Source organism: Gobius niger, assembly GCF_951799975.1.
Source record: "Gobius niger genome assembly, chromosome: 9".
NCBI classification, from domain to species: domain Eukaryota; kingdom Metazoa; phylum Chordata; class Actinopteri; order Gobiiformes; family Gobiidae; genus Gobius; species Gobius niger.
In genome coordinates, this window is record NC_136860.1 from 37,444,396 (window position 1) to 37,457,424 (window position 13,029).

General features: G+C 44.1%; 1 protein-coding gene across 1 annotated transcript in view; it reads right to left on the reverse strand.

The window, feature by feature from the left end:
• Positions 1-13,029, reverse strand: part of lcp1 (lymphocyte cytosolic protein 1 (L-plastin)) — a 46,398-nt gene that overhangs the window by 17,700 nt on the left and 15,669 nt on the right. The window contains exons 5-10 of the mRNA XM_079563425.1: positions 12,855-12,987; positions 9,636-9,717; positions 7,223-7,388; positions 7,000-7,142; positions 1,891-1,986; positions 1,622-1,817 (exon numbers count right to left, since the gene is read on the reverse strand). Of these exons, the coding sequence (XP_079419551.1) occupies positions 1,622-1,817; positions 1,891-1,986; positions 7,000-7,142; positions 7,223-7,388; positions 9,636-9,717; positions 12,855-12,987 (816 nt within the window). The remainder of the gene's footprint in view (positions 1-1,621; positions 1,818-1,890; positions 1,987-6,999; positions 7,143-7,222; positions 7,389-9,635; positions 9,718-12,854; positions 12,988-13,029) is intronic.

Consider the following 13,029-nt stretch of genomic DNA (forward strand, 5'->3'; position numbering starts at 1 on the left):
TATTATGACTGTTATTATGACTGTTATTATTACTGTTATTATTACTGTTATTATTACTGTTATTATTACTGTTATTATTACTGTTATTATTACTGTTATTATGACTGTTATTATGACTGTTATTATTACTGTTATTATTACTGTTATTATTACTGTTATTATTACTGTTATTATGACTGTTATTATGACTGTTATTATTACTGTTATTATTACTGTTATTATTACTGTTATTATGACTGTTATTATGACTGTTATTATTACTGTTATTATTACTGTTATTATTACTGTTATTATGACTGTTATTATGACTGTTATTATTACTGTTATTATTACTGTTATTATGACTGTTATTATTACTGTTATTATGACTGTCATCCTGCCCCAGGCCAGACTCGTATCAGTGATGTGGAGCGACAAGGGTTACTCTACATTTACTACCAGGGGCGGACTGGCCATGTGTCCTGGGAGAGCACAGAGGGGCCCCCGGTCTGGCCTCTCACTTTACCTGACCCTAACCCCCGGGCGAAACCGAGCTTTACCCAAATCTAAAAGCTTCTGGAAAAAAGGTGTGAAAAAGCAACAAAACTGAGACGAAAACAATGATGGAAATGTGACAAAAAAGTGATGAAAACTTTGACAAAAAAATTGACAAAAAATGACAATAAATTCACAAAAATGAGTTGAAACCCCGCCCCAAAAAATGGAAAAAAATCTGATGACGTGAGAAAAAAGATCCATTTAGATGAGTTTTGTAGATCTTAGCTTTCAAATGAGACCAAAAAAAGACAAAAACACACAAAAAAAGACAAAAAAAAGACAAAAAAATGACACAAAAAGACCCAAAAAATGACAAAAAAAAGACAAAAAAAGACTAAAAAATGACTAAAAAAAAGACCAAAAAATGACCAAAAAATGACTAAAAAAAGACAAAAAATGACCAAAAATGACAAAAATGACACAAAAAATGACACAAAAAGACCAAACAATGACCAAAGATGACAAAACAAAAACAAAAAAAGGACAAAAAATGTGACAAAAATGTGAGTTTTGTAGATCTTAGCTTTCAAATGAGACAAAAAAGACAAAAAATTACAAAAACTAATGAAAAAAATTACAAAAAATGTGACAAAAAATGACAAAGTTACAAAAATGAGTTGAAACCCCGCCCCAAAAAATGGAAAAAAAATCTGATGACGTGAGAAAAAAAGATCCATTTAGATGAGTTTTGTAGGTCTTAGCTTTCAAATGAGGCGTTACACTGGCCTACAGGATTTGAGTAAAGCTGAACTGGGGAAAATGCTCTCGGTTCAGGCGGGAGTTAAGAGGTTAAAGACGTATTTGTGGAAGTGTCGCATTTACGGTAATTTGGGCCGGGCTGACCAGAGTCCAGGGCTGTTTTTCAGTCCCAGTCCGGCACTTTTTTCCTACACTTGGTTGATGGTCGACAACAGCTGATGTTTGATGGCTAATGTACACTGAGCTAATGCTAACAGACCCTGAAAGTCTCCCGGTCTCGCCTCCTTCATAACTGCTCAGACATGTCCGGATCGAACGCCTTCTCCTTTTTATGCTTTCGTTCCGCCCGGTGACGTCAGACACAGTTTCCTGATTCTCTGCCCACCCTCGAAGGAGCTCCAGTCGATGTCCTGGTTCTCCGGCTTCTTCAGGGCCGGGTACTTGTTGAACAGGTTGGCGACGAAGGCCAGGTTGAGTTTGGGGTTTCCTCGCACCACGTCGGGCGGCATCACGAACTGCCTGCAGCCCAAGCGATCGGCCTGGTCCAGCATCTGCTCCGCACGCTTCAGGTCGTCCTTCTCCTGCAGGACACTTACGTTCAGTCCCATCACAGTGAACTCTGACCTCTTAACGTTCAGCGATAGGAGAGTTTACCCTGAGGCCGGACATGTCGATGGCGATGGGGGGAACGCCGTCCTCGTCGCCTTTAGGGGAAACCTGGTTCAGCAGGTTGTAGTACGCCTTCGAGTCCTGCAACACAACAACATGTAACCCGGGTTAAAACTCTGTTACTATATATCTGTGCGTAGTGCGTGCCCTTTGACCTCACGTAGCCAATCACGTGACTGTGCTCAGCCAATCGGCTTGTTGCGCGGTGTGGCTATGCTAGTTCCTCTGACCTGAAGGTGTGAGCGCCTGGACTTCCTGTCTGTTTTCTTTTCCTGGAATAATAATCATATTTTCCAAAGATTATGTTGTGGGCGGTGAGTTCCCGGTAGACGATCATTTACTGAGTTCAAATCATGAAGTAACGAGTTCAGATCAGAGACGCCTGTGATCATGAAGGATTGATAGTTTGTCTTGAAGCTAAAGGCTAACATGCTATGAAAGAACTGAATAAACGCACTATTTCAAATGTTTAACCTCTTAACTCCCGCCTGAACCAAGAGCATTTTCTCCAGTTCAGCTTTACCCAAATCCCGTAGGCCAGTGTGACGCCTCATTTGAAAGCTAAGATCTACAAAAGTCATCCAAATGGATCTTTTTCCTCACGTCTTCAGATTTTTTCCCATCTTTTTGGGGGGGCATTCAACTCATTTTGTAGCTTTTTTGTCTTTTCTTTTTTTTTTTGTCACATTTTGTAATTTTTTGTAATTTTCTTTTGGCAATTTCTTGTGACATTTTTGTAATTTTTTGGTCAATTTTTGGTAATTTTTTTGTCTAATTTTTATCACATTTTTGTCACTTTTTTGTCATTTTTTCGTCAATTTTTTTGTCATTTAAAAAAAAAATTGTCAAATTTTTATCACATTTTTGGCATTTTTTTGTCTTTTCTTGTAATTTTTTTGTCAAATTTTGCGTCACTTTTTTCTCACATTTCCATCATTGTTTTCGTCTCAGTTTTGTTGCTATTTTCACACTTTTTTCCAGAAGCTTTTGGATTGAGGTAAAGCCAAACTGGAGAACATGTGCTCGGTTCAGGCGGGAGTTAAGGGGTTAATGCATGAAGTTAATGTTAGCCTTTAGCTTCAAGACAAACTCACTGATCCTTATAAACATAAATATTTACTCTGTACAGCAACTGGTTAACCTGAGGAAGTGATCGTCAACCAGGAACTGTAGGAAACACCATGATTCGAACGGGTCTGAGCTAATATTAATGGAAATGAACACGGACAGGAAGTACTGGCGCCCACAGCTTCAGCTCAGAGGAACTAGCGTAGCCACATCGTGCAACAAGCCGATTGCGCAGTGGGAGCACTCGTGTTTAACCTGGTTGCGGCGTCTTCCTCATTCAGAGGTGCGGGGAAGCCGACCGACAGCTGCGCACAGAACAACCTGCTGGGCTGCAGGGCGGGAGCCGACCATCTGAGCAGCATCCACTGAACAGCCCCCCCTGCTGGTCTGGTAGGAAGGTTGTTCGCAGCCTGTCCCCCACACACTCTCAACCAACCGACGTTTCACCTTCACATCCCCTTTCCCAACGATAACACATGGACTTGTCAGTATGAACTCTCACAAAACCTCGTGGGTCGTCGCGTTGGTTGTTTGGAACGAAACCACATCCACATGTCGAGCCATTCTTATCTAAATCCAATCCAGTCTCAAGTCCAGCTTTAGGGGGAGTCGTCTCAGTATTTTCCGAGTTGTGTTCGCTCAACGGTGAATCGTCAAACCTTGGAACAGAAAACCATCTTGCAGACCAGGAGTGTCGCGATTCAGCCTTTTTGTTATCCTGGTTTGTGTTTCTCTGTTCTTGGTGTTTTGTTTTGACATGTCTTTTTGGTCCTTGTGATTTTGCTTGACTTCCCTCGTTACCTGCCGGCCCCGCCCTGATGTGCTTCACCTGTGCCCCGCCCTGATGTGTTTCACCTGTGCCCCGCCCTGATGTGTTTCACCTGTGCCCCGCCCTGATGTGTTTCACCTGTGCCCCCGCCCTGATGTGCTTCACCTGTGCCCCCGCCCTGATGTGCTTCACCTGTGCCCCCGCCCTGATGTGCTTCACCTGTGCCCCCGCCCTGATGTGCTTCACCTGTGCCCCCGCCCTGATGTGTTTCACCTGTGCCCCCGCCCTGATGTGTTTCACCTGTGTCCCGCCCTGATGTGCTTCACCTGTGCCCCCGCCCTGATGTGTTTCACCTGTGTCCCGCCCTGATGTGTTTCACCTGTGTCCCGCCCTGATGTGCTTCACCTGTGCCCCCGCCCTGATGTGTTTCACCTGTGCCCCGCCCTGATGTGTTTCACCTGTGCCCCCGCCCTGATGTGTTTCACCTGTGCCCCGCCCTGATGTGTTTCACCTGTGCCCCGCCCTGATGTGTCTCACCTGTGCCCCGCCCTGATGTGCTTCACCTGTGCCCCACCCTGATGTGTTTCACCTGTGCCCCGCCCTGATGTGTCTCACCTGTGCCCCGCCCTGATGTGCTTCACCTGTGCCCCACCCTGATGTGTTTCACCTGTGCCCCGCCCTGATGTGTCTCACCTGTGCCCCACCCTGATGTGTTTCACCTGTGCCCCGCCCTGATGTGTCTCACCTGTGCCCCGCCCTGATGTGTTTCACCTGTGTCCCGCCCTGATGTGCTTCACCTGTGCCCCCGCCCTGATGTGTTTCACCTGTGCCCCGCCCTGATGTGTTTCACCTGTGTCCCGCCCTGATGTGCTTCACCTGTGCCCCGCCCTGATGTGTTTCACCTGTGCCCCGCCCTGATGTGTTTCACCTGTGCCCCGCCCTGATGTGCTTCACCTGTGCCCCGCCCTGATGTGTTTCACCTGTGTCCCGCCCTGATGTGCTTCACCTGTGCCCCGCCCTGATGTGTCTCACCTGTGCCCCGCCCTGATGTGTTTCACCTGTGTCCCGCCCTGATGTGCTTCACCTGTGCCCCCGCCCTGATGTGTTTCACCTGTGCCCCGCCCTGATGTGTTTCACCTGTGTCCCGCCCTGATGTGTTTCACCTGTGCCCCCGCCCTGATGTGTTTCACCTGTGCCCCGCCCTGATGTGTTTCACCTGTGCCCCCGCCCTGATGTGTTTCACCTGTGCCCCGCCCTGATGTGTTTCACCTGTGCCACGCCCTGATGTGTTTCACCTGTGCCCCGCCCTGATGTGTCTCACCTGTGCCCCGCCCTGATGTGTTTCACCTGTGCCCCGCCCTGATGTGTTTCACCTGTGCCCCGCCCTGATGTGTTTCACCTGTGCCCCGCCCTGATGTGTTTCACCTGTGCCCCGCCCTGATGTGTTTCACCTGTGCCCCGCCCTGATGTGCTTCACCTGTGCCCCCGCCCTGATGTGTTTCACCTGTGCCCCGCCCTGATGTGTTTCACCTGTGTCCCGCCCTGATGTGCTTCACCTGTGCCCCCGCCCTGATGTGTTTCACCTGTGCCCCGCCCTGATGTGTTTCACCTGTGCCCCGCCCTGATGTGTTTCACCTGTGTCCCGCCCTGATGTGCTTCACCTGTGCCCCCGCCCTGATGTGTTTCACCTGTGCCCCGCCCTGATGTGTTTCACCTGTGTCCCGCCCTGATGTGCTTCACCTGTGTCCCGCCCTGATGTGTTTCACCTGTGCCCCGCCCTGATGTGTTTCACCTGTGCCCCGCCCTGATGTGTTTCACCTGTGCCCCGCCCTGATGTGTTTCACCTGTGCCCCCGCCCTGATGTGTTTCACCTGTGCCCCGCCCTGATGTGTTTCACCTGTGCCCCGTTTCCTCTTGTATTTATAACCCTGTGTTTCCCTTGTCCTTTGTCGCGTCATTGTCTTCGTCAGCCCCGGTCTGTTTCAGTTTTGTCTCTGGATTTTGTTATTTTGGTTTTCATCGTTCATTAAACATCACCAGTTTTGTTGCAGTCCTGCATTTTGGGTTTTATTTTCTTCGTTCCACTTCAGCCATGACAGAAGGTCGCGTCATTCTGTCATGGTTTATATATATAAATACATATATATAAATACAAGAGGAAACGGGGCACAGGTGAAACACATCAGGGCGGGGCCGGCAGGTAACGAGGGAAGTCAAGCACTGGCTCCCGGTCCGTTTTCGGATTGATTTTAAAATGTTAACGCTTGTTTTTAAAGCCCTCCATGGTCTCGCTCCTTTTTATTTGTCTGAGTTGGTGACCGTACATCGCACCAGCAGAGTCTCCGGTCTCTGAGCAGATGGTTCTGGACGTGCCCAGGTCCCGGTACAAACAGTGGGGCGATGGTTCCTTTGTGGAACCGCTGCCCCTCAGTCTGCGTGTTCTCACAGACCTGTCCCTTTTTAAATCAAGATTAAAGACTCATCTCTTCAAACTTGCTTTTAATACTTGAGCACTGAATTGTGTCTAGGTTGTAATTATTTGGTGTTTTTAAATGTGTTTTATCTTTCTGTGAAGCACTTTGGTCCTCCTGGTGTTGCTGTAAAGTGCTATAGAAATAAACTTTGATTGATTGATTGATTGATTGAAAATCAAGACCAAAAAGACATGTCAAAACAAAACACCAAGAACAGAGAAACACAAACCAGGATAACAAAAAGGCCGAATCGTGACAAGGAGTGCCCTAATGCAACCGTCAGATCAATGTTTTTGGCCCTCAGGTGACTTGCTGAGTTGTAGCACTTCACCACACAACAAAAAGTGAATATCAAGCATTGGCTTAAATGACTTGAATTGAGGAAATGTTTCTTGTTTTGAGCGGTTTTCACTCATTCAGACACTTTTCCTGATCGGACCGAGTTTGCTTTGCTTGTTTGAGGACATTTCAGACCAGTTCTAGGGTAAATCTCGCTTGAAATAAGAAAGTAAAGTTGCCAATGAGATAAGACCAATTTTCTTTCCCCATTGGCAAAGAAAATGAGCTGAAATAAGGACGAAACGTATCGAAACGAGTCAGAAACATCTCAGAACAAGTGAAATAATCCAGGACAAATGCCCAACAACTTCTTAACCAGTCAAAACAACTAAAATGTGGATTATTATGCTCAAACTGAGATGTTTATACTAATCTAGTTAATTACTTTTTGCAGAGATGGTGCTTTTTGTGCATCTCAATGACATCCTCAGAAACTAACAGTACCTTGATGTCGGAGCTGAAGTTGTTGATCTTGGGGCAGCCGGCCTCCTCCAGGTGGTAGTTGGCCCAGCGCAGCAGCAGCTCCTCTGGGGACAGCTTCATCAGGTCCTCCAGACTCTCCCCGTCTCTCAGCAGCGCGATCAGGGCTGGACACACGAGAACATCTGCATGAGCTACATCTGGAGAGGAGCACGCCTGCCGGGACGGAGCTGCGTCAGACACGTGCCTTCGTTCCGGCTCAGCTCGATGTCGGCGAACAGTCCGATCTTGATGACCTGCCACAGCAGCCCCAGGACCAGGTGCTGCCGGCCCTCCTTCAGGTCCTCCGCCCCGATGTTCACCACGTGGCAGCCGATGGCGGACGCCGAGTTCAGGGCCAGGTTCAGGTTCTCCTGTGGGACCAGGGCGGGCAGGAGGTGAGACATTAGATGTGACTAATGAAAGCTTCTGTGTGTGACCTCTCCCTCTGAGAGAACCCTGGATAACATCTCCCCAGGGGCGGACCGGCCATATGTCCTGTATTCTGGAAGAGCACAGAGGGGCCACTGGCTCTCGGGCCACCGGTCTGGCCTCTCACTTTACCCTCACCCTCACCCCGGGCGCAACCGAGCTTTACCCAAATCTAAAAGCTTAAAAGAAAAGCTTCTGAAAACAAAAATGTGCTGGAAAAGCAACAAAAAAGTGACAAAAACACAAGAAAATGTGATGAAAACGTGACGACAAAGTGAGGAAAAAACAACAATAACATGAAAAAAAAACGAAAAACAAGAGACAAAAAAGTGACGAAAAAGTGACGAAAATTTGACGAAAAAGTGACGAAAATTTGACGAAAAATTAAAAAAAAATGACGAAAATTTGACGAAAAATTGACAAAAAAGTGACGAAAAAGTGACGAAAATTTGACGAAAATTTGACGAAAAAATGACGAAAATTTGACGAAAAAGTGACGAAAATTTGACGAAAAAGTGACGAAAAAGTGACGAAAAATTGACGAAAAAGTGACGAAAAATTGACAAAAAATGACGAAAATTTGACAAAAAATGACGAAAATTTGACAAAAAAGTGACGAAAATTTGACAAAAAAGTGACGAAAAAGTGACGAAAATTTGACGAAAAAGTGACAAAAAAGTGACGAAAAATTGACAAAAAATGACGAAAATTTGACAAAAAAGTGACGAAAAAGTGACGAAAAAGTGACGAAAATTTGACGAAAATTTGACAAAAAATGACGAAAATTTGACAAAAAAGTGACGAAAAAGTGACGAAAATTTGACGAAAATTTGACGAAAAAGTGACGAAAATTTGACGAAAAAGTGACGAAAATTTGACGAAAAAGTGACGAAAATTTGACAAAAAATGACGAAAATTTGACAAAAAAGTGACGAAAAAGTGACGAAAATTTGACAAAAAAGTGATGAAAAAAGTGACAAAAAAGTGACAAAAAAGTGACAAAAAAGTGACGAAAACAGGTCAAAAAAGTGACGAAAACAGGTCAAAAAAGTGACGAAAACAGGTCAAAAAGCCACAAAGAAGTCATGAAAAAGCAACAAAGACATGACAAAAATGCAGCGACAACGTGACAAAAGGTTTCCGTCACTTTTCTAGATTTTATCTTTCAAATGAGGCGTCACAGTGTTGCTCTCCAGTCAAGAAGCTTTTAGATTTGGGTAAAGCCGAACTGGAGAAAATGCTCTGGGTTCAGGCGGGGGGTCAGAGGTTCACTTATGTATTTGTGGAAGTGTCTGAGAGAACCAGGACACACTTCAACATGTGACTAATGAAACCTTCTCTATGTGACACCTCCCTCTGAGAAAACCATCCAGAACCGTTTACAGCCTGTGACCAACTCCATATACGACACATAAAGTGTGACCAGGCCATGGAGTTCAGGCACAAATGGGAATAAAGTGAGTGAATAAAGACACTCCTGCTCTGTGGTGAGTGTCTCTTAACCCCTTAACTCCCGCCTGAACCGAGCACATTTTCTCCAGTCTGGCTTTACCCCAATCCAAAAGCTTCCTGAAAAAAGCTGTGAAAATAGCAACAAAACTGAGACGAAAACAGTGATGGAAATGTGACAAAAAAGTGACGAAACATTGACAAAAAAGTGAGAAAACATTGATGAAAAATGACAAAAAATGTACAAAAAAATACCAAAATGTAACAAAAAAATGACAAAAATTTGATAAAAAATTGAGGGAAAAATTTGATAAAAAATGACAAAAAATCGACAAAAAAAAAAGACAAAAAAATGACAAAAAAATGTGACAAAAATGTGATAAAAAAATGACTATAAAGTTCCAAAAATGAGTTGAATCCCCAGCAAAAAAAAAGATGTAAAAAAAATGATGATGACGTGAGTAAAAAGATCCTCTGGGTTCAGGCGGGAGTTAGGAGGTTAATCTGCAGTGAGAGGATTAAGTTTAGCAGGCGATCGAGAGCCTCAGGAGGAGGAACATTCAAAGATTACTCAAAGATGTGTGAGTTTTGATCAGAGAGCAGCCTTGTAACATGGTAAAAAGCTCTACATTTGAACTGAGCAGGTGTGGCCCCCTGTGAGTCCACCCCCCAGGGCAGCTGTGGCTGAATACGTAGCTCTCAGACTGTGGAGAGGATGAGAGGAAGTGCCTGGTTCTGACCTGGATGGTGAAGGGAGTGAGCTTCTTCTTGTTGATGGTTCTCTCGTCGATGGTGTCCGGCACCGACAGGTTGATCATCTTACTGTGGAGTGAAAAACAACAGGTGCCATGGTGGGTTTGTTCCTCAGTCAATCAGTTCATCAAACAAACAACTTTTCATTCAAAGGAGGCGATTTATAAACTGTGAGTGCATCAAAACACAAGTGCAGTCAATGAATAAAGCGCTTTTTATCAAGTGCCTTTTAAGAGTCTGACAGATGCAGGGATTAAAGCGAGACACTGCAGGTGAATAGGGGAAAAATGTATATTTACAGATATCAATTTGAAACTGTTGCTGTCGATCAGTGGCATAAATGTGAGAAAAAAATACATGGCAAGTTTTCTGTCATTTTATCTTTTCTTATAAGAACAAGGTGTTTTATGCCTAAAAATGCCCCAAATTTCCCATTGACGAAATCTGAATAATGGACAGAGCTACATTCAAACTTATGGTTTCATTTTATTGATGAATGAGTTGCCAAGACTTTCTCAGAGGGGATTTTGGATTTCTTGTTTAGTTTTAAAATAATCAGTTTTTTAGTGGAAAAATGTAATTTTCGCCTTATTTTTTAACATTCAAAACTCAATAAATGGGGCTTAAGGGATTAAATAATAAAAAAATCCCTCTGAAAAAATCTTCCAAATATTGTTCAGTCCAAGGCTGGAAAATGTGAAGTCTTTAGGTCCGACTGACGTGGACATAGTGTCGCCACAATGACAGAAACATGTGTTTGGAGAAAAAGGCCCTTGAAATTGTGTTCTCCCATATAAGTCTATGGGGGAACATTGAATCAGCGCAATATTTAAACATGTTATTGTGAAGATTAGGCATATTTTCTGTTTCCGGGTGAAAGCTTATATGTTCAGAGACCAATTTGGCCCAAAACCTGAAAACTGAAAAAATTTAGTTTTGCCTGTAGTGTCTCGCCTTAAAGCATTGGTTTGTTTTGTGTTATATGGAGATACATCGCCTCCCACAGGGCATTAAAGGGACTACACGGAGTTAAGACATGTTAAAATGAACTATTCTCCTCCCCCTACATGTCCACAAAATTGTGAGTTTCGGCCCTTGGTGTTTCGGCAGTGAAGAAAATCGGCCTCCATGACACAAACTTGCCGACCCCTGCACTACATCATCCACTATACGAAAAGAAACAAGTGCAATTTTCTTTTCGATATCGTGGAGCAAAACTATGGAATGAGTGTGGAGAGTTAATGACAACGAACAGCATAAAAAAGGCTAAAAAAAAATACAGTTCACAGTATTTTTACTTTAAAGGGGCTGGATGCAAGTTAGCCATTTTTTGCTCACTACTGCCACCTCAGGTCATTGTGTAACTACACCTTCTGTCTTAAAGAGGGGGTGTTCTGCTTTAAAGAGGGGGTGTTCTGCTTTAAAGAGGGGGTGTTCTGCTTTAAAGAGGGGGTGTTCTGCTTTTGTCAGTCCCACAGCACCAGTCTATCTCACACTACAATGATGACAAACCTTCTGCTGGTCTGTAAATGTAGTAAATTAGAATAACGACAAAAAAACGACAAAAAAACGACAAAAAAACAACAAAAAAACGACAAAAAAACGACAAAAAAAAAGACAAAAAAATGACCAAAAAATGACCAAAAAACGACAAAAAAATGACAAAAAAAAGAAAATAAAAATGACCAAAAAAATGAACCAAAAAAATGACAAAAAATGACAAAAAAATGACAAAAAAACGACAAAAAACGACAAAAAAACGACAAAAAAATTACTAAAAAATGACAAAAAATGACAAAAAAGTTACAAAAATGAGTTGAATGCCCCCCCCAAAAAAATTGAAAAAAATCTGATGACGTGAGGAAAAAAGATCCATTTAGATGAGTTTTGTAGGTCTTAGCTTTCAAATGAGGCGTTACACTGGCCTACGGGATTTGGGTAAAGCTGAACTGGAGAAAATGCTCTCGGTTCAGGCGGGAGTTAAGAGGTTAAAGAGGGGGTGTTCTGCTTTAAAGAGGGGGTGTTCTGCTTTAAAGAGGGGGTGTTCTGCTTTAAAGAGGGGGTGTTCTGCTTTAAAGAGGAGGTGTTCTGCTTTAAAGAGGGGGTGTTCTGCTTTAAAGAGGGGGTGTTCTGCTTTAAAGAGGGGGTGTTCTGCTTTAAAGAGGAGGTGTTCTGCTTTAAAGAGGGGGTGTTCTGCTTTAAAGAGGAGGTGTTCTGCTTTAAAGAGGGGGTGTTCTGCTTTATAGAGGGGGTGTTCTGCTTTAAAGAGGGGGTGTTCTGCTTTAAAGAGGGGGTGTTCTGCTTTAAAGAGGAGGTGTTCTGCTTTAAAGAGGGGGTGTTCTGCTTTAAAGAGGGGGTGTTCTGCTTTAAAGTGGGGGTGTTCTGCTTTAAAGAGGGGGTGTTCTGCTTTTGTCAGTCCCACAGCACCAGTCTATATCACACTACAATGATGACAAACCTTCTGTTGGTCTGTAAATGCAGTAAATTAGAATAACTGCCTTGTATAAAATGTCTCTCTCAAAATGGCTGTAGTGAATGTCTTGAAATAGGCCTCTGTCTCTTTAAAAACCTCTGAGCCTTTAGACACGCCCCCTCCACACGCTGTCTGTGGCATCAGTGGGGAGGGGGTTCTGCTGAGGAGCAGTGGTTGGTTACTCGGCTGGTGACCAAAGCTCGGAGGCGTCTCCAGGAGGTGGGGGCGTTCCTAGGAGGACTCAGGCAAACCTATCCCTAAAATGGCCGCCATCAGAGTTTTTACAGATGACTCAGAAATACGTGAATGTGCCAAGGCAACACTTCAGCCATGTTTTTAATGAGGGAGTGACAGAATAACAGGATGGAAAGCTGGAAAAAGTCCATTTTGCAGAATACCCCCCCTTTAAACTCGTGCATGACGGCACTTCGGACCTGAATTACACCTTTCTGAGTGACAGTGAAGCACAATAGGACATTGCTGGAACATGTAGGGGAAGGAAAATACTTAATTTTAACATTTTTAAACTCTGTGTAGTCCCTTTAAGTGTGTGATTAAAACATCTGTTATGTATTTGACCAGAAGGAAATGTTCATGTTCTCTCTCTCTCAACGTGAGATCTGTTCAGGCGTGTGATGCGAAGTGTGATAATAAACATGTCTGTAGTTATTTATGTGAAGATAACATAATAACACATAATATGGCATAAGTATGGTGTATGGTCGTCCCTCACCAGAGCACGATGCCGTCTCCCATGGCCGTGAACAGGTCGTTGTTGTTGGCGTCCATGGGCAGCACGTGTTTGCAGTCGCCATCTTTCTCCAGAGCTTTGTTGATCCAGTTGACGAACGCCACCTTCTCCTCCTCTGCTCGGGGACAGCACACTTCAGAGGACGCTCTCCCCCCCC